This window comes from Pseudophryne corroboree, chromosome 6 (genome assembly GCF_028390025.1).
Source record: "Pseudophryne corroboree isolate aPseCor3 chromosome 6, aPseCor3.hap2, whole genome shotgun sequence".
In the NCBI taxonomy this organism is placed as follows: domain Eukaryota; kingdom Metazoa; phylum Chordata; class Amphibia; order Anura; family Myobatrachidae; genus Pseudophryne; species Pseudophryne corroboree.
Window position 1 is genome coordinate 372619465 of NC_086449.1, and position 26957 is coordinate 372646421.

A 26957-nucleotide genomic window follows, 5' to 3' on the forward strand; every position below is an offset into this window, starting at 1 on the left:
CCAACAGTCCTTTGCGAGGAAGATGAAATATCACAGCAGTCATCCTGCTGCAAAGCGGATAACTGAGGCCTTGGCATCCTGGGTGGTGATAAACGTGGTTCCGGTATCCATCATTACTGCAGAGCCAACTAGAGACTTGTTGGAGGTACTGTGTCCCCGGTACCAAATACCATCTAGGTTCCATTTCTCTAGGCAGGCGATACCGAAAATGTACACAGACCTCAGAAAAAGACTCACCAGTGTCCTAAAAAATGCAGCTGTACCCAATGTCCACTTAACCACGGACATGTGGACAAGTGGAGCAGGGCAGGGTCAGGACTATATGACTGTGACAGCCCACTGGGTAGATGTATGGACTCCCGCCGCAAGAACAGCAGCGGCGGCACCAGTAGCAGCATCTCGCAAACGCCAACTCTTTCCTAGGCAGGCTACGCTTTGTATCACCGGTTTCCAGAATACGCACACAGCTGAAAACCTCTTACGGCAACTGAGGAAGATCATCGCGGAATGGCTTACCCCAATTGGACTCTCCTGTGGATTTGTGGCATCGGACAACGCCAGCAATATTGTGTGTGCATTAAATATGGGCAAATTCCAGCACGTCCCATGTTTTGCACATACCTTGAATTTGGTGGTGCAGAATTATTTAAAAAACGAGAGGGGCGTGCAGGAGATGCTGTCGGTGGCCAGAAGAATTGCGGGACACTTTCGGCGTACAGGCACCACGTACAGAAGACTGGAGCACCACCAAAAACGCCTGAACCTGCCCTGTCATCATCTGAAGCAAGAAGTGGTAACGAGGTGGAATTCAACCCTATATATGCTTCAGAGGTTGGAGGAGCAGCAAAAGGCCATTCAAGCCTATACAATTGAGCACGATATAGGAGGTGGAATGCACCTGTCTCAAGCGCAGTGGAGAATGATTTCAACGTTGTGCAAGGTTCTGCTGCCCTTTGAACTTGCCACACGTGAAGTCAGTTCAGACACTGCCAGCCTGAGTCAGGTCATTCCCCTCATCAGGCTTTTGCAGAAGAAGCTGGAGACATTGAAGGAGGAGCTAACACAGAGCGATTCCGCTAGGCATGTGGGACTTGTGGATGGAGCCCTTAATTCGCTTAACAAGGATTCACGGGTGGTCAATCTGTTGAAATCAGAGCACTACATTTTGGCCACCGTGCTCGATCCTAGATTTAAAACCTACCTTGGATCTCTCTTTCCGGCAGACACAAGTCTGCTGGGGTTCAAAGACCTGCTGGTGAGAAAATTGTCAAGTCAAGCGGAACGCGACCTGTCAACATCTCCTCCTTCACATTCTCCCGCAACTGGGGGTGCGAGGAAAAGGCTCAGAATTCCGAGCCCACCCGCTGGCGGTGATGCAGGGCAGTCTGGAGTGACTGCTGATGCTGACATCTGGTCCGGACTGAAGGACCTGCCAACGATTACGGACATGTCGTCTACTGGCACTGCATATGATTCTGAAAGAATGGTGGAGGATTATATGAGTGACCGCATCCAAGTAGGCACGTCAGACAGTCCGTACTTATACTGGCAGGAAAAAGAGGCAATTTGGAGGCCCTTGCACAAACTGGCTTTATTCTACCTAAGTTGCCCTCCCACAAGTGTGTACTCCGAAAGAGTGTTTAGTGCCGCCGCTCACCTTGTCAGCAATCGGCGTACGAGGTTACTTCCAGAAAATGTGGAGAAGATGATGTTCATTAAAATTAATTATAATCAATTCCTCCGTGGAGACATTGACCAGCAGCAATTGCCTCCACAAAGTACACAGGGAGCTGAGATGGTGGATTCCAGTGGGGACGAATTGATAATCTGTGAGGAGGGGGATGTACACGGTGATATATCGGAGGATGATGATGAGGTGGACATCTTGCCTCTGTAGAGCCAGTTTGTGCAAGGAGAGATTAATTGCTTCTTTTTTGGTGGGGGTCCAAACCAACCCGTCATTTCAGTCACAGTCGTGTGGCAGACCCTGTCACTGAAATGATGGGTTGGTTAAAGTGTGCATGTCCTGTTTATACAACATAAGGGTGGATGGGAGGGCCCAAGGACAATTCCATCTTGCACCTCTTTTTTCTTTAATTTTTCTTTGCGTCATGTGCTGTTTGGGGAGTATTTTTTTGAAGGGCCATCCTGCGTGACACTGCAGTGCCACTCCTAGATGGGCCAGGTGTTTGTGTCGGCCACTAGGGTCGCTTAGCTTACTCACACAGCTACCTCATTGCGCCTCTTTTTTTCTTTGCGTCATGTGCTGCTGTTTGGGGAGTGTTTTTTGGAAGGGCCATCCTGCGTGACACTGCAGTGCCACTCCTAGATGGGCCAGGTGTTTGTGTCGGCCACTAGGGTCGCTTAGCTTACTCACACAGCTACCTCATTGCGCCTCTTTTTTTCTTTGCGTCATGTGCTGTTTGGGGAGTGTTTTTTGGAAGGGCCATCCTGCGTGACACTGCAGTGCCACTCCTAGATGGGCCAGGTGTTTGTGTCGGCCACTAGGGTCGCTTAGCTTACTCGCACAGCTACCTCATTGCGCCTCTTTTTTTCTTTGCGTCATGTGCTGTTTGGGGAGTGTTTTTTGGAAGGGCCATCCTGCGTGACACTGCAGTGCCACTCCTAGATGGGCCAGGTGTTTGTGTCGGCCACTAGGGTCGCTTAGCTTACTCACACAGCTACCTCATTGCGCCTCTTTTTTTCTTTGCGTCATGTGCTGTTTGGGGAGTGTTTTTTGGAAGGGCCATCGTGCGTGACACTGCAGTGCCACTCCTAGATGGGCCAGGTGTTTGTGTCGGCCACTAGGGTCGCTTAGCTTACTCACACAGCTACCTCATTGCGCCTCTTTTTTTCTTTGCGTCATGTGCTGCTGTTTGGGGAGTGTTTTTTGGAAGGGCCATCCTGTGTGACACTGCAGTGCCACTCCTAGATGGGCCAGGTGTTTGTGTCGGCCACTAGGGTCGCTTAGCTTACTCACACAGCTACCTCATTGCGCCTCTTTTTTTCTTTGCGTCATGTGCTGTTTGGGGAGTGTTTTTTGGAAGGGCCATCCTGCGTGACACTGCAGTGCCACTCCTAGATGGGCCAGGTGTTTGTGTCGGCCACTAGGGTCGCTTAGCTTACTCACACAGCTACCTCATTGCGCCTCTTTTTTTCTTTGCGTCATGTGCTGTTTGGGGAGTGTTTTTTGGAAGTTTCATCCTGCGTGACACTGCAGTGCCACTCCTAGATGGGCCAGGTGTTTGTGTCGGCCACTAGGGTCGCTTAGCTTACTCACACAACTACCTCATTGCGCCTCTTTTTTTCTTTGCGTCATGTGCTGCTGTTTGGGGAGTGTTTTTTGGAAGGGCCATCCTGCGTGACACTGCAGTGCCACTCCTAGATGGGCCAGGTGTTTGTGTCGGCCACTAGGGTCGCTTAGCTTACTCACACAGCTACCTCATTGCGCCTCTTTTTTTCTTTGCGTCATGTGCTGCTGTTTGGGGAGTGTTTTTTGGAAGGGCCATCCTGCGTGACACTGCAGTGCCACTCCTAGATGGGCCAGGTGTTTGTGTCGGCCACTTGGGTCGCTTAGCTTAGTCATCCAGCGACCTCGGTGCAAATTTTAGGACTAAAAATAATATTGTGAGGTGTGAGGTGTTCAGAATAGACTGAAAATGAGTGGAAATTATGGTTTTTGAGGTTAATAATACTTTGGGATCAAAATGACCCCCAAATTCTATGATTTAAGCTGTTTTTTAGGGTTTTTTGAAAAAAACACCCGAATCCAAAACACACCCGAATCCGACAAAAAAAATTTGGTGAGGTTTTGCCAAAACGCGGTCGAACCCAAAACACGGCCGCGGAACCGAACCCAAAACCAAAACACAAAACCCGAAAAATTTCAAGTGCACATCTCTAGTTTACAATACAAATTATACACTACAATACAAACAATATATATAACAGAATAATGGCTACAGGTCAATGTACATACGTGAGAATATTCGCGTGCGCTTCCTGGTCCAGTCCTCCGTAATCAAATAGATAACGTTGTGAGTCTTGTGTCTGGCCGCTCTGCAGCAGGCTTTATTTATACAAGTCTTCCAAAAGCAATACAATGGATACTGTAATCCCTTTGTCCATTGGACACAGGGATGCACCTTTACAGTACAGGAGAGGTCATAGGTTGATTTGAAAAGGTAGGCGATGTCTTTCTCAACTGCTCTTGTGGGTGGTCTCCTCTGGATTCCCGCCGCATACATAATATACAGTAAATACAGTTTATATCTATATTCTGCTTCTGCACATAACTATCCGCAGGAACATGCGATCTTCCGCAGACCACCACCGGAATGTTACCCTTAAAATACCCTACAGCTGGATACCAAATATCACCTTATAACCTTAGTCTGTCCCCTCCTATCCTGTAAAGGTGAATCCCCTTGTTCTGCAACCATTTAAACAGCTATAACTTTCTGATGTGGTGCAAGGAGACTATGGGGGAAATTTACTAAGCTCCCGATTTTGACCGAGATGCCGTTTTTTCATCAAAGTGTCATCTCGGTAATTTACTAAGCACTAATCACGGCAGTGATGAGGGCATTCGTAATTTTTTGCAAGTTCAGGTAAAAAATTACGAATGAATACACCATCGGTCAAAACGCGGCTGTTTAAGTATGAATCTCGGTCATTTACTAAGAAGTGCAAAGCAAAAAAAGAACAAACACTGCCGTGAAAAATTACAACTCGTAAAAAAGTGCTAAAAAAAAACAGACCTGCTTTTTTTATTCGTGATTGGATAGGCATGCACGGATCCATGAGATCCGTGCATGTATATCAGTGGGAAGGGGTGGGAAAGTGATTATTTTTTCAAAAAAAATTGCGTGGGGTCCCCCCTCCTAAGCATAACCAGCCTCGGGCTCTTTGAGCCGATCCTGGTTGCAGAAATATGGGGAAAAAAATGACAGGGGTTCCCCCATATTTAAGCAACCAGCATCGGGCTCTGCGCCTGGTCCTGGTCCCAAAAATACGGGGGACAAAAAGAGTAGGGGTCCCCCGTATTTTTAAAACCAGCACCGGGCTCCACTAGCTGGACAGATAATGCCACAGCCGGGGGTCACTTTTATATAGTGCCCTGCGGCCGTGGCATCAAAAATCCAACTAGTCACCCCTGGCCGGGGTACCCTGGGGGAGTGGGGACCCCTTCAATCAAGGGCCCCCCCCCCCCCCAGCCACCCAAGGGCCAGGGGTGAAGCCCGAGGCTGTCCCCCCCCATCCAATGGGCTGCGGATGGGGAGGCTGATAGCCTTTGTTGTAAAAGAAAAGATATTGTTTTTAGTAGCAGTACTACAAGGCCCAGCAAGCCTCCCCCGCATGCTGGTACTTGGAGAACCACAAGTACCAGCATGCGACGGAAAAACGGGCCCGCTGGTACCTGTAGTACTACTACTAAAAAAATACCCAAAAAAACACAAGACACACACACCGTGAAAGTATAATTTTATTACATACATACACACATACATACATACATACTTACCTTATGTTCCCACGCAGGTCGGTCCTCTTCTCCAGTAGAATCCAAGGGGTACCTGTTGAAGAAATTATACTCACGAGATCCAGGGGTCCAGGCTCCTCGGGAAATCCAGGGGTAATCCACGTACTTGACAAAAAAAACAAAACGGTGTCCCGACCACGAACTGAAAGGGGACCCATGTTTGCACATGGGTCACCTTTCCACGAATGCCAGAAAGCCACTCTGACTTCTGTCTAAGTGGGTTTCTTCAGCCAATCAGGGAGCGCCACGTTGTAGCACTCTCCTGATCAGCTGTGTGGTCCTGTCCTCACTGACAGGCAGCACACGGCAGTGTTACAATGTAGCGCCTATGCGCTACATTGTAACCAATGATGGGAACTTTCTGCCCTGCGGTTGACCTAAAGTGACGTCACCGCTGAGCAGAAAGTTCCCATCATTGGTTACAATGTAGCGCATAGGCGCTACATTGTAACACTGCCGTGTGCCGCCTGTCAGTGAGGACAGGAGCACACAGCTGATCAGGAGAGTGCTACAACGTGGCACTCCCTGATTGGCTGAAGAAACCCACTTAGACATCAGTCAGAGTGGGTTTCTGGCATTCGTGGAAAGGAGTCCCATGTGAAAACATGGGGCCCCTTTCAGTTCGTGGCTCGGCTTTCCGTTTTCTTATTTTATGCAAGTACGTGGATTACCCCTGGATTTCCCGAGGAGCCTGGACCCCTGGATCTCGTGAGTATAATTTCTTCAACAGGTACCCCTTGGATTCTACTGGAGAAGAGGACCGACCTGCGTGGGAACTTAAGGTAAGTATGTATGTATGTGTGTATGTATGTAATAAAATTATACTTTCACGGTGTGTGTGTCTTGTGTTTTTTTGGGTATTTTTTTAGTGGTAGTACTACAGGTACCAGCGGGCCCGTTTTTCCGCCGCATGCTGGTACTTGTGGTTCTCCAAGTACCAGCATGCGGGGGAGGATTGCTGGGACTTGTAGTACTGCTACTAAAAACAATATCTTTTCAATTACAACAAAGGCTATCAGCCCCCCCATCCGCAGCCCATTGGATGGGGGGGGACAGCCTCGGGCTTTACCCCTGGCCCTTGGGTGGCTGGGGGGGGGGACCCCTTGATTGAAGGGGTCCCCACTCCCCCAGGGTACCCCGGCCAGGGGTGACTAGTTGGATTTTTGATGCCACGGCCGCAGGGCACTATATAAAAGTGACCCCCGGCTGTGGCATTATCTGTCCAGCTAGTGGAGCCCGGTGCTGGTTTTAAAAATACGGGGGACCCCTACTCTTTTTGTCCCCCGTATTTTTGGGACCAGGACCAGGCGCAGAGCCCGATGCTGGTTGCTTAAATATGGGGGAACCCCTGTCAATTTTTTCCCCATATTTCTGCAACCAGGATCGGCTCAAAGAGCCCGAGGCTGGTTATGCTTAGGAGGGGGGACCCCACGCATTTTTTTTGGGGATTTTACATTGTTTAATTAAAAAAAATAATAATAAGAACCCCAGCACGGATCACACAGATCCGGCCGAGATTGATTGTAAAAAAAAACGGCAGTGTTTTGCTAATCACTGCCGTAAAAATAGGTAAAAAAAAACGAATGACATCGACATCGGAAGAAAAGAAAAACCCGAATACGACAGCTTAGTAAATCCATCGTAATCAATTCAAAAAGTTGCAGTTTTACACTGTCGATGTCATTCGTGATTGAACTTTGACCTTTTTTAGGAAATTACGAATCTTAGTAAATTTACCCCTATGTGTACATTGAGCACTATTTGGATTAAATATGTAATGTGTTTTGATGGCTCTCCATGCGTACACAAACTCTGCCGTAAATACCCATACCACGCGCCGATGCGCAGGTCACGCGGGAGCGACCATACGCAAATTGCGGATATGTGCACGCACGCCAGAACAAGTGCACGCGCAGTGGGCATGTGTGTGCAGTTTATACGTGCTGTGTGTTCTTCAATATTTTTCGACTTTGACAATATATATTTATATACATATATATATGTATATATATAAAGGTTTGGTGAAACGAACAAAAAAAAGGACCAAGCTTACCGCTGTATACTTTTGTGGTCATAGCACCTTGTGCAGCACCGAGTACAAACGCTGTTCATCTGTAGCCATTGAGCCAGGCAAGGGACATGGAAGGTATGGTGGCAATATGATACAGCCATTTCTATTTCAACTTTAGTGTCAGACATGCAGATGTACTGTACTCTACGTCTTCTCCTTCTGCAACAGTGCGTCTTCTGGTGATGGGATTACTGGGTAGAATGGGCCTCAGGATGTTTTTCAGCCTCAGGAGTGCTGCTCTCAGTGCAGCTGTCCGATTTTCACTGGCACTGGGCTCATTTCTTCCTTTTTTTGACGATGGCCCAGCTCTTTCTCTTCCCAATGAGGGTCCAGCACTTTCTCTTCCCAATGATGGTGCCGTTCATCATGATGATGGGCCAGCTCTTCCTCTTTACAGATGATGGTCCAGCTATTCCTCTTTCTGATGATGGTCTACCATTGGATGGTCTGTGGCTTCCTGAACTCAGCCATGTCTCACCGATGATATGGTCTGTTCCTCCATTTCCAAGCAGCTGGGATAACTCCCTTCCGCTCTTTGTAGCTTGTGACAGTAGCTGGAGAAATGTAAAAAAAAATAAAAGAGTGACAAAAAACACAGATGTGATTGTGCGCTGAGATCCAGTCACTGGGGAATTGCTGGCAGCAAATACTAGTGAGCAAACGTGATCTTTCTTGGGAGGCTCTTTCTCATGCGTCGGCAACAGCTTCAACTCAAGAAATGCCAGTGATATTGCTGTGCGCTGGGATTTTATGCCATTTAGAATTCAAATATGGCATGCGGGCGGTAGTGGTGATGGCCGTGCTTCACATCAGAATCATCTTCCCATTGATATTACACAGTGATACATGTGGGAAATTACATGTTAGTGCTGACTCACACCAAGAACAGGGTCGTTTGGGTCATCTACTGAAACCATCTCAGTTCTGCTGCCTGACCCAGTGACTTCAACTGTCATTGCTGCTGCCATTCCTACTCCTCCACTGGCTATGGCCTCTGTTGTGACAGCTGCCAACATTATAATATTATATGGGATATATATATATATATATATATATATATATATATAAAATATGGGGGAACGCACACACACACACGCGTATATGTGTGTGTGTGTTCCCCCATATTATATATTTTAGCACAGAAAAAATAAGATTTTACTCACCGGTAAATCTATTTCTCGTAGTCTGTAGTGGATGCTGGGGACTCCGTAAGGACCATGGGGAATAGTGGCTCCGCAGGAGACTGGGCACAGCTAAGAAAGATTTAGGACTACCTGGTGTGCACTGGCTCCTCCCACCATGACCCTCCTCCAGACTTCAGTAAGGATACTGTGCCTGGAAGAGCTGACACAATAAGGAAGGATTTTGAATCCGGGGTAAGACTCGTACCAGCCACACAAATCACACCGTATAACTCGTGATAATATACCCAGTTAACAGTATGAACACAACAGAGCCTCTCAAAAGATGGCTCAACAATAACCCTTGTAGTTAACAATAACTATATACAAGTATTGCAGACAGTCCGCACTTGGGACGGGCGCCCAGCATCCACTACGGACTACGAGAAATAGATTTACCGGTGAGTAAAATCTTATTTTCTCTGACGTCCTAGTGGATGCTGGGGACTCCGTAAGGACCATGGGGATTATACCAAAGCTCCCAAACGGGCGGGAGAGTGCGGATGACTCTGCAGCACCGAATGAGAGAACTCAAGGTCCTCCTCAGCCAGGGTATCAAATTTGTAGAATTTTTCAAACGTGTTTGCCCCTGACCAAGTAGCAGCTCGGCAAAGTTGTAAAGCCGAGACCCCTCGGGCAGCCGCCCAAGAAGAGCCCACTTTCCTCGTGGAATGGGCTTTTTAGATTTAGGCTGCGGTAGGCCAGCCACAGAATGCGCAAGCTGAATTGTGCTACAAATCCAGCGAGCAATAGTCTGCTTTGAAGCAGGAGCACCCATCTTGTTTGGTGCATACAGGATAAATAGCGAGTCAGTCTTCCTGACTCCAGCCGTCCTGGAAACATAAATTTTCAAGGCCCTGACTACGTCCAGTAACTTGGAGTCCTCCAAGTCCCTAGTAGCCGCAGGCTCCACGATAGGTTGGTTCAAGTGAAAAGCTGATACCACCTTAGGAAGAAACTGGTGACGAGTCCTCAATTCTGCCCTACCCATATGGAAAATCAAATAGGGGCTTTTACATGACAAAGCCGCCAATTCTGACACCCGCCTTGCCGAAGCCAAGGCCAAAAGCATGACCACTTTCCACGTGAGATATTTTAAATCCACGGTTTTGAGTGGCTCAAACCAATGTGACTTTAGGAAACCCAACACCACGTTGAGGTCCCACGGTGCCACTGGAGGCACAAAAGGAGGCTGAATATGCAGCACTCCCTTGACAAATGTCTGAACTTCAGGCAGTGAAGCCAGTTCCATTTTGGAAGAAAATTGATAGAGCCGAAATCTGGACCTTAATGGAACCCAATTGTAGGCCCATAGTCACCTCTGACAGTAGGAAGTGCAGAAATCGACCTAGCTGAAATTTCTCCTTTGGGGCCTTCCTGGCCTCACAGTACGCAACATATTTTCGCCATATGCGGTGATAATGGTTAGCGTTCACTTCTTTCCTAGCTTTAAATAGCGTAGGGATAACTTCCTCCGGAATTCCCTTTTCCTTCAGGATCCGGCGTTCAACCGCCATGCCGTCAATGCAGCCGCGGTACGTCTTGAAACAGACAGGCCCCCTGCTGCAGCAGGTCCTGTCTGAGCGGCAGAGGCCATAGGTCCTCTGAGATCATTTCTTGGAGTTCTGGTTACCAAGCTCTTCTTGGCCAACCCGGAACAATGAGTATAGTTCTTACTCCTCTCCTTCTTATTATTCTCATTACCCTGGGTAAGAGAGGCAGAGAAGGGAACACATACACCGACTGGTACACCCACGGTGTTACCAGAGCGTCCACAGCTATCGCCTGAGGGTCCTTGACCTGGCGCAATATCTTTGTAACTTTTACTTGAGGCGGGACGCCATCATGTCCACCTGTGGCCTTTCCCAACGGTGTACAATAATTTGGAAGACTTCTGGATGAAGTCCCCACTCTCCCGGGTGGAGGTCGTGTCTTCTGAGAAAGTCTGCTTCTCAGTTGTCCACTCCGGGAATGAACACTGCTGACAGTGCTAACACATGATTTTCCGCCCATTGGAGAATCCTTGTGGCTTCTGCCATCGCCATCCTGCTTCTTGTGCCGCCCTGTCGTGTACATGAGCGACCGCCGTGATGTTGTCTGACTGGATCAGCACCGGCCGGTGTTGAAGCAGGGGTCTAGCCTGACTTAGGGCATTGTAAATGGTCCTTAGTTCCAGAATATTTGTGTAGGGAAGTCTCCTGACTTTTCCATAGCCTTGGAAGTTTCTTCCCTATGTGACTGCCCCCCAGCCTCGAAGGCTGGCATCTGTGGTCAACAGGACCCAGTCCTGTATGCCGAATCTGCGGCCCCCTAGAAGATGAGTACTCTGCAGCCACCACAACAACGACACCCTGGCCCTTGGAGACAGGGTTATCCGCCGATGCATCTGAAGATGCGACCCGGACCACATGTCCAACAGATCCCACTGGAAAATCCTTGTATGGGACCTGGCGAATGGAATTTCTTCGTAAGAAGCTACCATCCTTCCCAGGGCTCGCGTGCATTGATGCACCGACACCTGTATACGTATTAGGAGGTCTCTGTCTAGAGACGACAACTCCTTGGACTTCTCCTCCGGGAGAAACCCTTTTTATCCTGTTCTGTGTCCAGAACCATACTCAGGAACAGTAGACGCGTCGTAGGAACCAGCTGCGACTTTGGAATATTCAGAATTCAGCCGTGCTGTTGTAGCACTTCCCGAGATAGTGCTACTCCGCCGAACAACTGCTCCCTGGACCTCGCCCTTATAAGGAGATCGTCCAAGTACGGGATAATTATTTCGGCCATTACCTTGGTAAATACCTCGGTGCCGGGGACAGACCAACGGCAACGTCTGGAATTGGTAATGACAATCCTGTACCACAATTTTGAGGTACTCCTGGTGAAGAGGGTAAATAGGGACATGCAGGTAAGCATCCTTGATGTCCAGTGATACCATGAAATTCTCCAGGCTTGCAATAATCGCCCTGAGCGATTCCATTTCGAACTTGAACCTTCGTATATAAGTGTTCAAGGCTTTCAATTTTAGAATGGGTCTCACCTAACCGTCTGGTTTCGGTACCACAACATTTTGGAATAGTAACCCCGGCCTTGTTGAAGGAGGGGTACCTAGATTTCACCTGCTGGAAGTGCAGCTTGTGAATTGCCGCCAGTACTACCTTTCTCCGAGGGCAGCAGGCAAAGCTGAGGTGAGGTAACGGCGAGGGGGAGTCGCCTCGAACTCCAGCCTGTATCCCTGTGATACTATTTGCAGAACCTAGGGATCCACCTGTGGGCAAACCCACTGGTCCCTGAAGTTCCCGAGACGCGCCCCTACCGCACCTGTCTCCACCTGTGGAGCCCCAACGTCAAGCGGTGGACTCAGAGGAAGCGGGGGAAGATTTTTGATCCTGGGAACTGGCTGCTGGTGCAGCTTTTTCCTTCTTCCCTTGTCTCTGTGCAGAAAGGAAGCGCCTTTGACCCGCTTGCTTTTCTGAAGCCAAAAGGACTGTACCTGAAAATACGGTGCTTTCTTAGGCTGTGAGGAAACCTGAGGGAAATTTTTTTTTTTCTTCCCAGCTGTTGCTGTGGATACGAGGTCCCAGAGACCATCCCCAAACAATTCCTCACCCTTATAAGGCAGAATCTCCATGTGCCTTTTTATAGGCAGCATCACCTGTCCACTGCCGGGTTTCTAATACCCTCCTGGCAGAATGGACATTGCATTAATTCTGGATGCCAGCCGGCAAATATCCCTCTGTGCATCCTTTATATATAAGACGACGTCTTTAATATGCTCTATGTTAGCAAACTATTTTCCCTGTCTTAGAGTATTAATATTATCTGACAGGGTATCAGACCACGCTGCAGCAGCACTATTTATGCTGAGGCGATTGCAGGTCTCAGTATATAACCTGAGTGTGTATATACAGACTTCAGGATAGTCTCCTTCTTTTTATCAGCAGGCTCCTTCAAGGTGGCCGTATCCTAAGACGGCAGTGCCACCTTATTTGACAAATGTGTGAGCGCCTTATCCACCCTAAGGGATATCTCCCAACGTGACCTATCCTCTGGCGGGAAAGGGTACGCCATCAGTAACTTTTTAGAAATTACCAGTTTCTTATTGGGGGAACCCACGCTACTTTACACACTTCATTCATTCATCTGATGGGGGAACAAAACACTGGCTGCTTTTTCTCCCCAAAAATAAAACCCCTTTTATGTGGTACTTGGGTTCATGTCAGAAATGCGTAACACATTTTTTATTGCCGAGATCATGTAACGGATGTTCCTAGTGGATTGTGTATATGTCTCAACCTCGTCGCCACTGGACTCAGACTCCGTGTCGACATCTGTGTCTGCCATCTGAGGTAACGGGCGCTTTTTTGAGCCCCTGATGGCCTTTGAGACGCCTGGGCAGGCGCGGGCTGAGAAGCCGGCTGTCCCACAGCTGTTTTACGTCATCCAGCCTTGTAAGGAGTTGACATTGTCGTTTAATACCTTCCACCTATCCATCCACTCTGGTGTCGGCCCCACAGGGGACGACATCCCATTTATCGGCCTCTGCTCCACCTCCACGTAACCTTCCTCATCCCACATGTCGACACAGCCGTACCGACACACAGCACACACACAGGGAATGCTCTGACTGAGGACAGGACCCCACAAAGTCCTTTGGGGAGACAGAGAGAGAGTATGCCAGCACACACCAGAGCGCTATATAATGCAGGGATTAACACTATAACTGAGTGATTTTTCCCCCAATAGCTGCTTGTATAAACAATATTGCGCCTAAATTTAGTGCCCCCCCTCTCTTTTTAACCCTTTGAGCCTGAAAACTACAGGGGAGAGCCTGGGGAGCTGTCTTCCAGCTGCACTGTGAAGAGAAAATGGCGCCAGTGTGCTGAGGGAGATAGCTCCGCCCCTTTTTCACTGACTTTTCTCCCGCTTTTTTATGGATTCTGGCAGGGGTATTTATCACATATATAGCCTCTGGGGCTATATATTGTGATATATTTGCCAGCCAAGGTGTATTTATTGCTTCTCAGGGCGCCCCCCCCAGCGCCCTGCACCCTCAGTGACCGGAGTGTGAAGTGTGTATGAGGAGCAATGGCGCACAGCTGCAGTGCTGTGCGCTACCTTGGTGAAGACTGATGTCTTCTGCCGCCGATTTTCCGGATTCTTCTTGCTTCTGGCTCTGTAAGGGGGCCGGCGGCGCGGCTCCGGGACCGAACACCAATGGCCGGTTCCATGCGGTCGATCCCTCTGGAGCTAATGGTGTCCAGTAGCCTAAGAAGCCCAAGCTACCACCAGTTAGGTAGGTTCGCTTCTTCTCCCCTTAGTCCCTCGCTGCAGTGAGTCTGTTGCCAGCAGATCTCACTGTAAAATAAAAAACCTAAAATATACTTTCTCTCCAGGAGCTCAAGAGAGCCCCTAGTGTGCATCCAGCTCAGCCGGGCACAGGATTCTAACTGGAGGAGGGTCATGGTGGGAGGAGCCAGTGCACACCAGGTAGTCCTAAATCTTTCTTAGCTGTGCCCAGTCTCCTGCGGAGCCGCTATTCCCCATGGTCCTTACGGAGTCCCCAGCATCCACTAGGACGTCAGAGAAATTATATTACCATGTGCAGAGTTAATCTAATATGCATGTTAGTATAATAATCTTTCACGCAGCATCCGTCCACTCTCAATTCTTCAATGTAACGACAATATCTGCATAAAAATATAAAAACGGGAACGTATGGTAGTGAAGTATAATTACATTAAATTTAATGAACAACAGAAATGAACATACTCTGAATTAACAACAACTCATATATCATAGATTGCCTGACTGGAGTCCTCTGCATTTTGAATCCCCAATTCACTGCTTATAACCTGTATACACATGGTCATCTGTCATATAGCTGCAACACTAAAGGCAGCTAGTTCCATGCCTTCAGACCTCGTAAAATCAGCCCTGATGACTTCATTAAATGCACTTTCCTCAGAACCACATATTGTAAGAAAAAATGGTTATTTGTAATATATGGTCCTGGGGGAAGAACAAGTAAGCCTCCTTTATATTGACCTTAACCTTACATCAGGATAGTATCCAGTGGGAATACATACGTATGACCGTTGGCCGGGATCCCGGCTGTCATGATCCCGGCCACCAGTATGCCGGCAGCGGGGCGAGCGCTAGAAAGCTCCTTGCCGGCTCGCTGCGCTCGCCACAGGTTATATTCTCCCTCTATGGGTGTCATGGACACCCATAGAGGGAGAAAAGCCTGTGGCTGTGGGATTCCGGTGGTGGTATTTTGCTGCCTGTCGGGATTCCGGTATCGGCATTGTGACCGTCGGGATCCCGACATGCGGTCTAGTGATCACCTCCCATTCAGAGATATGTCCCAATAATAACTTACTGTTCGAATCAGCTGGAATATAAATGCTGTTATATAAATACATTTATATAAACAATAAGTCTCTCTTTAAACAAGATGCTATTCTCATGTTTGGAGGTCCTGCCGCTCCAGACCTAGGACATATAACAAACCATACAAACACTAAGGTGGTGCCTATAGTGTTGTAAGTCTTGTACTTCTTCATTGGGCAAAACTGGCATATAATGAGGGTCATTCATTATTAAATATTAATATAGCCTTCTATTCAGGAGCCTATTTCATGTACAGTTCTCCCCATTCATACTCAAGTGAATAGCAAATAGCTAATTAACCCTTTTCATTCATACAGGTGTATGTAATACTCTCAATCTTCACACAGCTAAGAGCGATACTAGATAGAACTATACAATGCTGCATGTGTCAATAAAAAGAGGAAACGTTCCCCCAGTTCCCCTGGCAAGGCAGTAGTGTGCTCTCTAACCCATACAATCTTGCTGGTAGGATGGACTACTGACCCTATCAGCCAGGGTCCTGTTAACCCCCCAATGGCACAGGAATATCAGTCCCCTCCTGTCCTATATGTCCTGTAGTTTCTGATGCTGGTGTTATTTGCAATCTGTTCTGAAAACATTATAAGCAGCTGCTGATAGGTACAGCTGGAAAATGATGACAGCATTGATCATGGAACCACTAACACTAATAGGAAGGTATTGCTTAAGGAACAGGTATACTAATGAATTAAAGAGATTGCACTTGAATATGTATATTTCTCTAAGTACATTTTCAGTATTATGTCATTGTACTCTTTGTGTCCAACAGAAAGGAGAGGTGTCCTGTGTGTCTGTGCCTTGTCCACGTGTGTCATGTTTACATCCAGTGACTCCACCAGGGGAGTGTTGCCCACGCTGCATGGGAATATGTAAGCACAATGGACGGACCTTCCAGAATGGAGAGAAGTTCCAGCAACCTGAAGACATTTGTAACCAGTGTACCTGTAGGGTGAGTGAATGCAGAGACTGTGTAGCACTTTGCAAGGAAAACTATCCCAACCATCGTGTAGTTCTCATAGTAACAGTAGCCTATGTGGGTTTACTATACCGACGGGGGGATCTCGGCTTTTAGATGGCCGGCGGGGGTAACGAGTGCAACGAAGGCCCTTGCGGGCTCCCTGCACTTGCCACGCAGTGGGATCGGTGGCACACTGCGCTCACCACAGGTTCTATTCCCACTGTATGGGTGTTGTAGACACCCATGAGTGGGAATAGTCCCTGTTGGCCGCCATGCTGACCGTTGGGCTATTCACCGTTTGGGATCCCGGCGTCTGTATAGTGACCGGCGGTCTCCCAGCCACCAGTTACATAACCACATCTGGCCTATGTAACACTGCCAACATTGCAATTCTGAAAGCAGGACCCTTGGAAATGCTGTGCCCTCTATGTAGGCTCTGAGATTCTTATTTGTACAAAGCGATGTACAAAACTTGGCAAGTGCTGGTATAAAGTTAGGGCACTCATCTTTTCTGCTGAAGACAGTGAATCAAGCCCTTACAAAATAAATTACTAAGCAGTGATAAGAGCGGAGAAGTGAGTCAGTGGAGAAATTTCCCCATCAACCAATCAGCAGCTCTGTATCATTTTATAGTATGCAAATTATAGATGTTACTTCAGTGCTGATTGGTTGCCATTGGCAACTTCTCCACTGGCTCACTTCTCCGCTTTTATCACTGCTTAGTAAATGTACCCCTAAGAATTTTGCTGTGACATTGCTATAAAAATGTTCCAATACATACTTTTCTATTAGATGCTAATTATCTGTAGAACATGTAATAATGAGGCTCCTAACAAACATGTATTGTTAAATACCTCAAATAAAAAGTTGCAAGTTGCAAACAGCATAATAATATGATGGAAAATGTTGGGGCTTGCTACTTATGGTACATTAATATTTGGAGCCCTCTGACCACAGAGGTGATTCACACAAATATGCATGAATTGCATTCGTCAAAATGAATATTTGATTTCCCCTACAGAATGAAATGGTGACATGCCAGCGTGTTCTGTGTGCCCAAGATTGCAGTCATCCAGTGCCCTCTGTGCCACCCTCTTGCTGTCCTGTGTGTGATCGTTGCTTCTATGAAGGAAAAGAATACTCTAACAGGCAGACATTTTCATCTTTATCTGATCCATGCCTCCGCTGTGTGTGTCTGGAAGGCAGTGTCACATGTACCCATGTAGTTTGTCCTCAAGTCTACTGTGCCAGCCCCGTTACAAAGCCTGGTCAATGCTGCAAAGAATGCCCAGGTACTGCAGTGTTGCATAGGTTTTCATAACTGCAAATTAACATATATATACATAATGAGATTCATTCTTAGTTGGACATATGCCAATCCATACTCACACACACCAAAATGGGTCCATATCTATATACTGTATGTATCATATACTGTACTTGTGTTGCTTTATGCCTGGAGGGATGGAACAGGGGTAGGCATTCAGAAGTTGGATACAGTAAGGGCTTGTTCATGGTAAGTATAGCACATCTCTGACATGAGACATCCCAATGCATGCATTTTACAGGCATACTGTATCTCTTATGGTTACTGGGGGTTTGTAAATAGATAGGTGATGTATTGTAATGATGATGACTGTCAGCAGCACTTTTTAACGGGTGGTCTTCAGGTTGCCGGCGGCCGGCCTCCCGGCGACCACCATACCGACGCTGGAATCCCGACCGCCGGCATACCGACATCTTTTCTCCCTCTTTGGGGTCCACGCCCCCCTGGAGGGAGAATAGATAGCGTGGCCTGCGTAGTGCACCACCGTGCCCGCAGCGTGGCGAGCGCAGCGAGCCCGCAAGGGGCTCATTTGCGCTCGCCCAGCTGTTGGTATGCCGGCGGTCGGGATACCGGCGCCGGTATGCTGGTCGCTGGGACCCGATCGCCAGCACACCATACTACACCTCTTTTTAACAACTTCTGATTAACCTTACTTTGTCCTTTCTATCGTATAGCACTTCATCATCAAGTGGCAGCCATCTATTTGCATTATTGTCATTTCCATTTGATCTACTCCTGGGAAATAATCATGATAGCATGGGCATATCTATAAAGGGTGCAGAGTGTGTGCAGTGCACATGGGCCCCTGGTGCCAGGGTAACCTACACCATAACACCTTGCACACATCCAAAATACTTGCCCCTCCAACAGGCACTGCATCCATCACAAAACAAGGACGCAGCATTGGATCACCTGTGACACCATTGGCTGGCTGAGTTACGCAGATTGCCGCTTTAGCAGTAGAGCGCAAGGTGTCCTTTACGGAAAAAGCCAGGGAGGGGGTTGAATGGAGGAATGCCTCTTTAAAAAAACATCCGAGAGCACACGGCATCACACACCTCTGGCAATCTCGGACCCCATATCTCCAGGAGGATATAAATACATAAGAGAACATACAAGAAGGGCAGCTACAATGGTGCATGGCTGACAAAAAACTTACCTGGAAAGACTAAAAGATCTTAACATGTATAGTTTGGAGCAGAGAAGGGAAAGCGGGGACATGATAGAAACTTAATCTGTAGTGTATGGGCGACGATAGGTCGACCACTTCGCCCATACTGTGGGGAGAGAAGGGGCGGGGAGGGTGTGGCACATTTTTTTCTCCTTTATTTTTTTTAGCTATTAACAGAAGTGGGTGGCAGATAGTAGCATTGCCCATTATTTCAATTTTCTACATATGACTTGTAAATTGACAATCGATCGAGGTGATATATGGACACTATTAAGATTTCATGCAATGGGAATCTGTAGATCACTGAGACCAATCTGTAATGTATGGGCAAGTCAGATCTTTAATGTGTGGAAAAAAATCTCAGGATCTGTGAAACAATGAATTGTGATTGCTGATGCATTGCCACCTTAAGGGATAAAAAAGTGGGCATACTAGAGGGGCCAGGTGGTTCTTATCTGCCGTCAAATGCTATGTTTCTATGTAGTGTGGCTGTACAGTTATAACTGCTGGAAATGGAGATACTTTGAAACAAAATAAGTGGTCATATCATTTATTGTTGCTCTGCAACAATTATTTGAATTACAATACAATGAATAAAAATAACATAAGCACATAAGGTAACTGATAGTAGTTACAAGTAATTTTAATAATAAAGATCATTTTAATAGTTTTGATAAAATTGTATTTGTTTTACAGTGCATTTATTGTTGCCACTTTACAGTAATGTATACACTCGTATTTCTTTCAATTAGTGTGTCGATATCAAGGGAAAGAATACAGTGATGGTGCACGCTGGGTGCCCCCGTCAGACCCATGTCTGCAGTGTACATGTTCAGTAAGTATCAGACGACAGATGACAAATGACAAGTATTGCTTTAGCTATAAAGGCATGAACAAAAGGAGGCAGACAAATCAGCTTTTGTTACAGTACGGTGTGTGATCTTGTTGCAGAGATACGTTACATGAATCATTATGATACAATCATCCAGAGTGACATTCTACAAATGCATATTTGGCTTTCATGCTGTGTTTTGCTGTCATACTGATTTTCAGATATGACTTAGTTGACTAATCTAATTAATTGCATTCATGAAAACCTGTTTCTACTGTCTGATAACACTGTTTCTCTTCCAGGCAGGAAGTGTACAGTGTGAGCCTCCTACATGTCCCCCTCTGCCGTGTACCCAGCAGGTGACAGACCCTGGGGCTTGCTGTCCACGCTGCAGAGGTAATTCTCAAGCTGAAACTAGTGTAATTATTCCACAACTAAAGGAATGATAAAACATTTTAACTCTGTCAACATTTAGCCATTATGAAAATCGACATTATGATGTATTCGGCTAACAAGCTTTTAATTTATTGTTTATCTTGCAGGCTGTGTATATAATGGCCGCGAATACAAAGACAACAGTAACTGGGTTTCCAGTGTGGACCGCTGCATGACCTGCATGTGTGTAGATGGAGTTACTACCTGCTCCATGTTACAGTGCGTCACATCCTGTACTAACCACATAACACTGCCTGGAGAGTGCTGCCCATTTTGTGCAGGTGAGCTGTCAGTTCCACTAGTTGGCCAATACCTACTACGGGGTCCAGAAACCTTTGGTTAAACTTTTTGCGCCTCCTTTCCCATCATCCTGATGGAGTCACCCTAGAGCAGGAACTTATTTTGAGACCCAAGTACATGATTTTGCACTTTTTAGCATTAAACTGTAGTTGCCACGTTCTTGAACATGTCTCAAGTCTACCTAGATCATCAGTCATTTGTCTCACCCCTCCGGGTGTCTCTACCCTGTTGCATATCTTTGTGTCATCTGCAATAAAACTAAGAAAATTACAATAAGATCAACATACTGTATTTGACTAGCTATTAATATTATCACCTCATAATAAACATGTCTGGTTCATGTGAAATATGAAAAAATCACAAGCCTACAAAACAGCAAAATAAACAAAAATTGCAAAATATTTTCCAGGCTCAACCTGATCAAGAAGATATGCCCTACTGCCAGGAATTTATACCTCCTGACGCATCCCCAGCTCAGTCCTCTCCCCACACACTATTATTTACAATCGTCTTAATATGACGTATTATGATATATGATCCCTGTATGACTAGTAGCTATCTGTTTTGACAACCCTCCAAATTCTATTCTGTCAAACCTAAAATAAAGAGATTTTAAAAACTATCACCTAATATCAGCAGATCAAGGATACATAAAAAGGAACAATTTTAAGTAACTGACAATACGTTTTCACAAATAGAAGCTAATTAGCAGTAGGTTTGGACACCTTGAGGCTATTCCCCTTAGAGAAATATACATGAAATCAAGACATAGTATAGTATAGGAACAAAGGACCTAATTCAGACCTATTGCAAAAGCAAAATCTTTCTGTAATGGGCAAAACTAGGGGTAATTCCAAGTTGATCGCAGCAGGATTTTTTTTAGCAGTTGGGCAAAACCATGTGCACTGCAGGGGAGGCAGATATAACATGTGCAGAAAGAGTTAGATTTGGGTGGGTTATTTTGTTTCTGTGCAGGGTAAATACTGGCTGCTTTATTTTTACACTGCAAATTAGATTGCAGATTGAACACACCCCACCCAAATCTAACTCTCTCTGCACATGTTAAATCTGCTTCCCCTGCAGTGCTAACAGAAATTTGGTTTGGTTCCGCACAGGAAAAATGTGGTAATGATGAACATAGATTAATACACAGATTGTAGAAAACTGTTCAGGGAATGACCAACGATACTGAGTTTAAATTTAAAGATTCTTAATGAAGACATCTAAATAATTATTTGAGTTGGTGGTGCTCCCAGAGTCAGTAATGGTTAAGCAAAGAGAAGAAAAAAGAAAGACTCTGTGTTGGGGCACGCTTAGAAATTTGAAATAAGTTTATTAAAACTTAACATTTAATTAATAACGAATAAAAGTAATGAGGAGTTTGATACAAAAAAATTGTTCAAGAACACAAAGTAAACATATATATTGACAGAAATCAGGATAAGCCTGATACAAAATTATGGGCACCTGTGGTGAAAAATATACTGAAAAACATAAAAAATTACAAAAAATTAATATTATTAAGGTGCCTGAGTTAATCAAAATTCAAAATTGGAGTAGAGGTAAATGATATGTACATATAATCACCGCAGTGATAATTGTAGGTAAGCACCTAGTCTAAAACCTCATGAGAATAGATGAGAGGCACAAAGGTTCATAATTGGACACAGTGAACAAGCCACCCTGGTGAAACGGTCCGTCTGTGCTCAGTGATGCTGAACTCTTTCTAGCTCAGATCACTTTTGGGACTCCCTGGTATTGTATGTGCCCATTTGGACTCCAGTTATTTAACTGATACTGATATATAATCATTAATCAATATTGTTTTTTTCCATGTTTGCTATTTTTGATCCTTAATTATTGTTCTAAACCATTTTCTGGTATTTCCTTTTAAATGTAATACTTTTTTGCAGAATCCTTTCTTACCCATTTTGGTAAGCCTTTACCATGCAGCCTGTGTTTACTTTCCTTTTTCCAATTAATCGTTGATTTCATGATTGTTTTATTTCATAATTTACTTAATTTTTTGTTAATTTGTGATCTCACCACATTACCATTTCTTCTCCTTCTTCAAATTTTCCCACCACCCTTTTTTTCAATAGGTAAGCCTAACCCACCTCTCTCATCCACTGTCCGCTATATATCTATATAAGACAGTGGACAGCAGAAGGCAGGGTTTCCTCCCTATTCTGAGCATATCTCACTTCTATTTTTAGTACCCTCTCATCCAGATGCGAGACCACTCTCTGCAATGCTCACAGCAACAGAGAATCTGCGCTAGAAACTGGACAGCAGAAGTACCTTGTTGCTCACTACTCATTACACTCTCTCATTTGTGTCCTAGTGTTTATTACTGCCATATTTCAGCAGCAACGCCCAATCTCATCCGACCTTGGAAGCTAAGCGCTGATAAGCCTGATCAGTACCTAGTAGGGTGACCTCTTGGGAATATCAGGTGCAGTAAGATTGTGACCTCTGATCACAAACAGCAGAAGTGTTAGAGCAACTTCTGAAACTTACCTATTCCTTATCCAACTTTCCCGCAAACCTTCTATTTATCTACAATTGGCTTTGCCTTTAGGCTTATTTATCAATGCTCTTTTGTATCTTTAATAATCATACTTTTATCTTAAATGCTTTGTTATCTATAAGGATCTAGCCTTTTAGCAAACAGAATCTCTACCAGGTGATTACCCTCAGTCATTTGACATTTCAATTATGAACCTTTGTGCCTCTCATCTATTCTCATGAGGTTTTAGACTAGGTGCTTACCTACAATTATCACTGCGGTGATTATATGTACATATCATTTACCTCTACTCCAATTTTGAATTTTGATTAACTCAGGCACCTTAATAATATTAATTTTTTGTAATTTTTTATGTTTTTCAGTATATTTTTCACCACAGGTGCCCATAATTTTGTATCAGGCTTATCCTGATTTCTGTCAATATATATGTTTACTTTGTGTTCTTGAACAATTTTTTTGTATCAAACTCCTCATTACTTTTATTCGTTATTAATTAAATGTTAAGTTTTAATAAACTTATTTCAAATTTCTAAGCGTGCCCCAACACAGAGTCTTTCTTTTTTCTTCCCCTGCAGTGCACATGGTTTTGCCCAACTGCTAACAGAATTCCTGCTGCAATCAACTTGGAATTACCCCCCATGTGCACTGCAGATGGGGCAGATATATCGTGCAGAGAGAGTTAGATTTGGGTGGGTTATAATGTTTCTGTGCAGGGTAAATAATGGCTGCTTTATTTGTACACTGCAATTTAGATTTCAGTTTGAACACACCCCATCCAAATCTAATTCTCTCTGCACATGTTACATTTGCCCCACCTGCACTGCACATGGTTTTGCCCATTAGATAAAAAGTTTGCTGTTGCGATCACGTCTGAATTAGGACCACAATTTTCATAAAGTTGATGGTTAAGTGTAAACACTGTGGGGTGAATGTTATAGGGTGTGAGATTCAGAAAGTGAGAGATGTTGTGAGTTTTCCTTGTTTTGTTTTTTTTGTAAAGTGGCAATCATTTACATAGCAAAATAAAACTGGTTTTGCCATAAAAATGGTGGCCACTTTAAAAAAACAGGAGAACTCTCAGAAAATCTCTCACTTTCTAATTCTCACACCCTATAACATTCCCCCCAATATGTCATTGGGAATGTGTCGGCAACAAACCGTAATGGAGAAGGCATTACAATGTGCAGATATATATAACCACAAAAAGCAGAGAAGTACTGTAGATGAAGAGGATTGAGCAACAGATGAGAAGGGGCGGGCCTGAAAGAGGAACGCAACTGAATAATTGCGGTTGCTGGTTCCAAAGAATGGACAGGCCAACCAATGTAACACACAGAAATGGAAAGGCCACCTCAATAACACCATGTTACCCAGTCCTGGGCCAGTACATCTCTCCCTAGTCCCTACACGTCCACAGTGAAGGCCTCAGTAGAACATTTAAAAAAAAAATGCAGGCTATCCCAATGGGATACATAGGCACTAAACAGGAGCTCACATTTCCTGGTACTTGGGAGTGTGACCAAATATGGGTCTTGTTAAAGCCCATCAGGGGCCATCTGCAGAAGCAGCGCAAGCCAAACCATGCACTACCTTTTTCTGCCATTTGTGTGACCTTTTACCATCCATTGTATCACTGTCATCCTCCTTGTCATCGTCATCATGTATTCTGCTTATGCTCCTAATATTGTATAATTTCTCTCTCCACTTTATCGCTCTCCAAGGCTTAGTACATCTGCCCCTCTATGTATTGTGTATTTGTCACTTGTTATTTGCTATTTTCCCAATTCCCACTCTATAGCTCATTTCATTTGATCATGTATTTTGTGCAGTAACTTCAGTTACATTTCTATCTGCAGACTGTAAATCTAATAGAAGAGTGTATGTTCCTGGTGACAGCTTTCATCCATCAGATGACCCCTGTGAGATCTGTACATGTGAGGTGAGAGGTAGACATGAGACATTCTGTTGTTGTTGTTGTTGTTGTTGTTGTTGTTGTTGTTGTTGTTGTTTTGTTAAATTCAATTTTATGAAGAAATGGTATATACAATACATGTAATATGTATATACAATAACAGATTGTCATATAATGAAATATTTTACATATTGATTGTAATTTTGGGGGTGGGGGAAAAAAAGAAAGAGGGAAACATGTATGAAACAAAGATTGTATGACTTTTGAATACAGAATGGGAATATGAAAAAAGTATATAGACCTTTAAGATAGCAAAATTGCTCCATACAGTAGGTGGATTGAAGAAGGGCCAAAGTATCTATGGGAAATAATCTACACAACAATCAGAGTGGGGCACCTTGGGGAAGGGATGGGAGGGGAGTCCCATCCTGTCCTTTGGATAAAGTAACAAGGGTCCAATATCACATCATATTTATGCTGTTTGTTGTGTTTGAAAAAGGGACCTGATTCAGAGTAGTATGCAAACCCAATGGTTTGCTGTGGGTCTGCGCATGCTCGCAGTTCCCCCAAGCCGCAGCTGTATGGAAGTGGAGCAGGGACATAGTTGGTCAGTGTTCCTGAAAACTGGCACGTCGCTCCTGTTTTCTGGGAATGCCAATGCTGGAAACATCGCAATAGATGCTCGTGATGGTGATCTGATGCTGCATCTTTGGATGCAGCACTGGAATCTGCGAAGCTGTCAGGAGGCATCTTTTCTCCTTAGACGCCTCCTGTGGCATCACCATATTAGTTGTACAGTATTGCACAGCTGCTTTTGTGCAACACTGTACAACTACTGTATGATTCAGGCCCAATTCAGTTACTGCCAATAAGTGGGAGGCCAGTTTTTACTTTATTTGCTTATACCCTGAGAAGGTCAAGAGAGAAGAAAACACCAGGGATCTTTGGCATATGATGTTCCAACATTGTGTTGACTTCATCTGCAAAGAGAGAATGTCATTTCTGAGCTACAGATGTAGCCAGCCTCATTGCTGCTGCAACTGTTTGCACCTGCGACTAATTTTCTGCAAGGGGTGCGGCCGTATACATGGGCATGTGTGTATTTTCGCCTCTCGGCCCATGCTGCTGCGATGCGTGCATATGATATCATGAGGCTTGCTACATCTGTAGTTTGTATTTCCGGTCTGGAGTCTAGGGTAGGAGATGGAGTCGAGGCTATGTGCAGGATGCTGGGTGGTCTGATGACGTCCTCGCTCATCCCTCTCTGTCTCTCTATCTCTCTCATCTCTGTCACCACCTGTCTTTCTCATTCTTTTTCATCTCTGTCCCTCCACAAACACACATTTTTCTTTCTCCCCATCTATTGCCCTCTCATCTCTGTCCCATTCTGTCCTATATTTCTCACTTCCTTCTATGTCATCCCCATCTGTCTCTTTCATCTCTGCCGCCCCCAATTTGTCTTTCTCTCTAATCTCTTCCCCCCTACATCTCATATCTCTCTCATCTGTTCCCACTCTTCATTTCTCTCTCTCTCTCTCTCTCTCTCTCTCTCTCTCTCTCTCTCTCTCTCTCTCTCTCTCTCTCATCTCTTCCTCCATCTCTCTATTCTTTGTGTTCTTGCTCTCTTTCTCTTATCTCTGTCCCTCTTTCCATTTGTCTCCTCCCTCACTCCCCTTACCCATCTCTCTCTCGTCTGTGACCCCCCCCCAACACCTGACTCTTAGCTGTGTCTATCTCTCTCTCTTATCTCTGCCGTCCCTCCGTCCATCTATCTCTCTCTCTCATCTTTTTCCAACTCTCCTCTGTTTTTCTTTCATCTGTGTCCACCTGTCTGTTTCTTTTTCATCCCCGTCCGACAGTACCTCCCCACTTCTCTCTCTCATCTCGGAAACCCCCCCCCCCCCCACGCCTGACTCTTAGCTGTGTCCATCTATCTCTCTTCTCTCTGTCTCCCCTCCCCCCATCTCTCTCTCATCTTTTTCCAACCCTCCTCTGTTTTTCTTTCATCTGTGTCCACCTGTCTGTCTCTTTTTCATCCCTGTTCGACAGTACCTCCCCATTTCTCTCTCTCCTCTTGGACCCCCTTCCTTCCACCCAACTCTCTCTCTATTCCCCCTCCCACCATTTGTCTCTCCCTCATCTCTGCCCCTTCGTTTGTCTTTCTCTCGCTCCTCTTTCCCCACTCCCCTTATTTCTTTCTCATCTCAATCTCCCATACCCTTATCTCTCTCTGTCTCATCTCTGTTCCCCTTCCTCCTCTGTATGTGTCTCTCACACATATCTCTGC

General features: G+C 45.4%; 1 protein-coding gene and 1 pseudogene across 2 annotated transcripts in view; both read left to right on the plus strand.

The window, feature by feature from the left end:
• KCP (kielin cysteine rich BMP regulator) overlaps nt 1–26957 on the plus strand; it is a 288203-nt gene that overhangs the window by 231529 nt on the left and 29717 nt on the right. For both annotated transcript variants that reach the window (XM_063926699.1, XM_063926700.1), the window contains 6 exons: nt 15975–16154; nt 17185–17455; nt 19414–19496; nt 19796–19889; nt 20036–20209; nt 24615–24697. In XM_063926699.1, coding sequence (XP_063782769.1) covers nt 15975–16154; nt 17185–17455; nt 19414–19496; nt 19796–19889; nt 20036–20209; nt 24615–24697 — 885 coding nt within the window. The remainder of the gene's footprint in view (nt 1–15974; nt 16155–17184; nt 17456–19413; nt 19497–19795; nt 19890–20035; nt 20210–24614; nt 24698–26957) is intronic.
• Nucleotides 22577–22695, plus strand: LOC134937137 (5S ribosomal RNA; annotated as a pseudogene).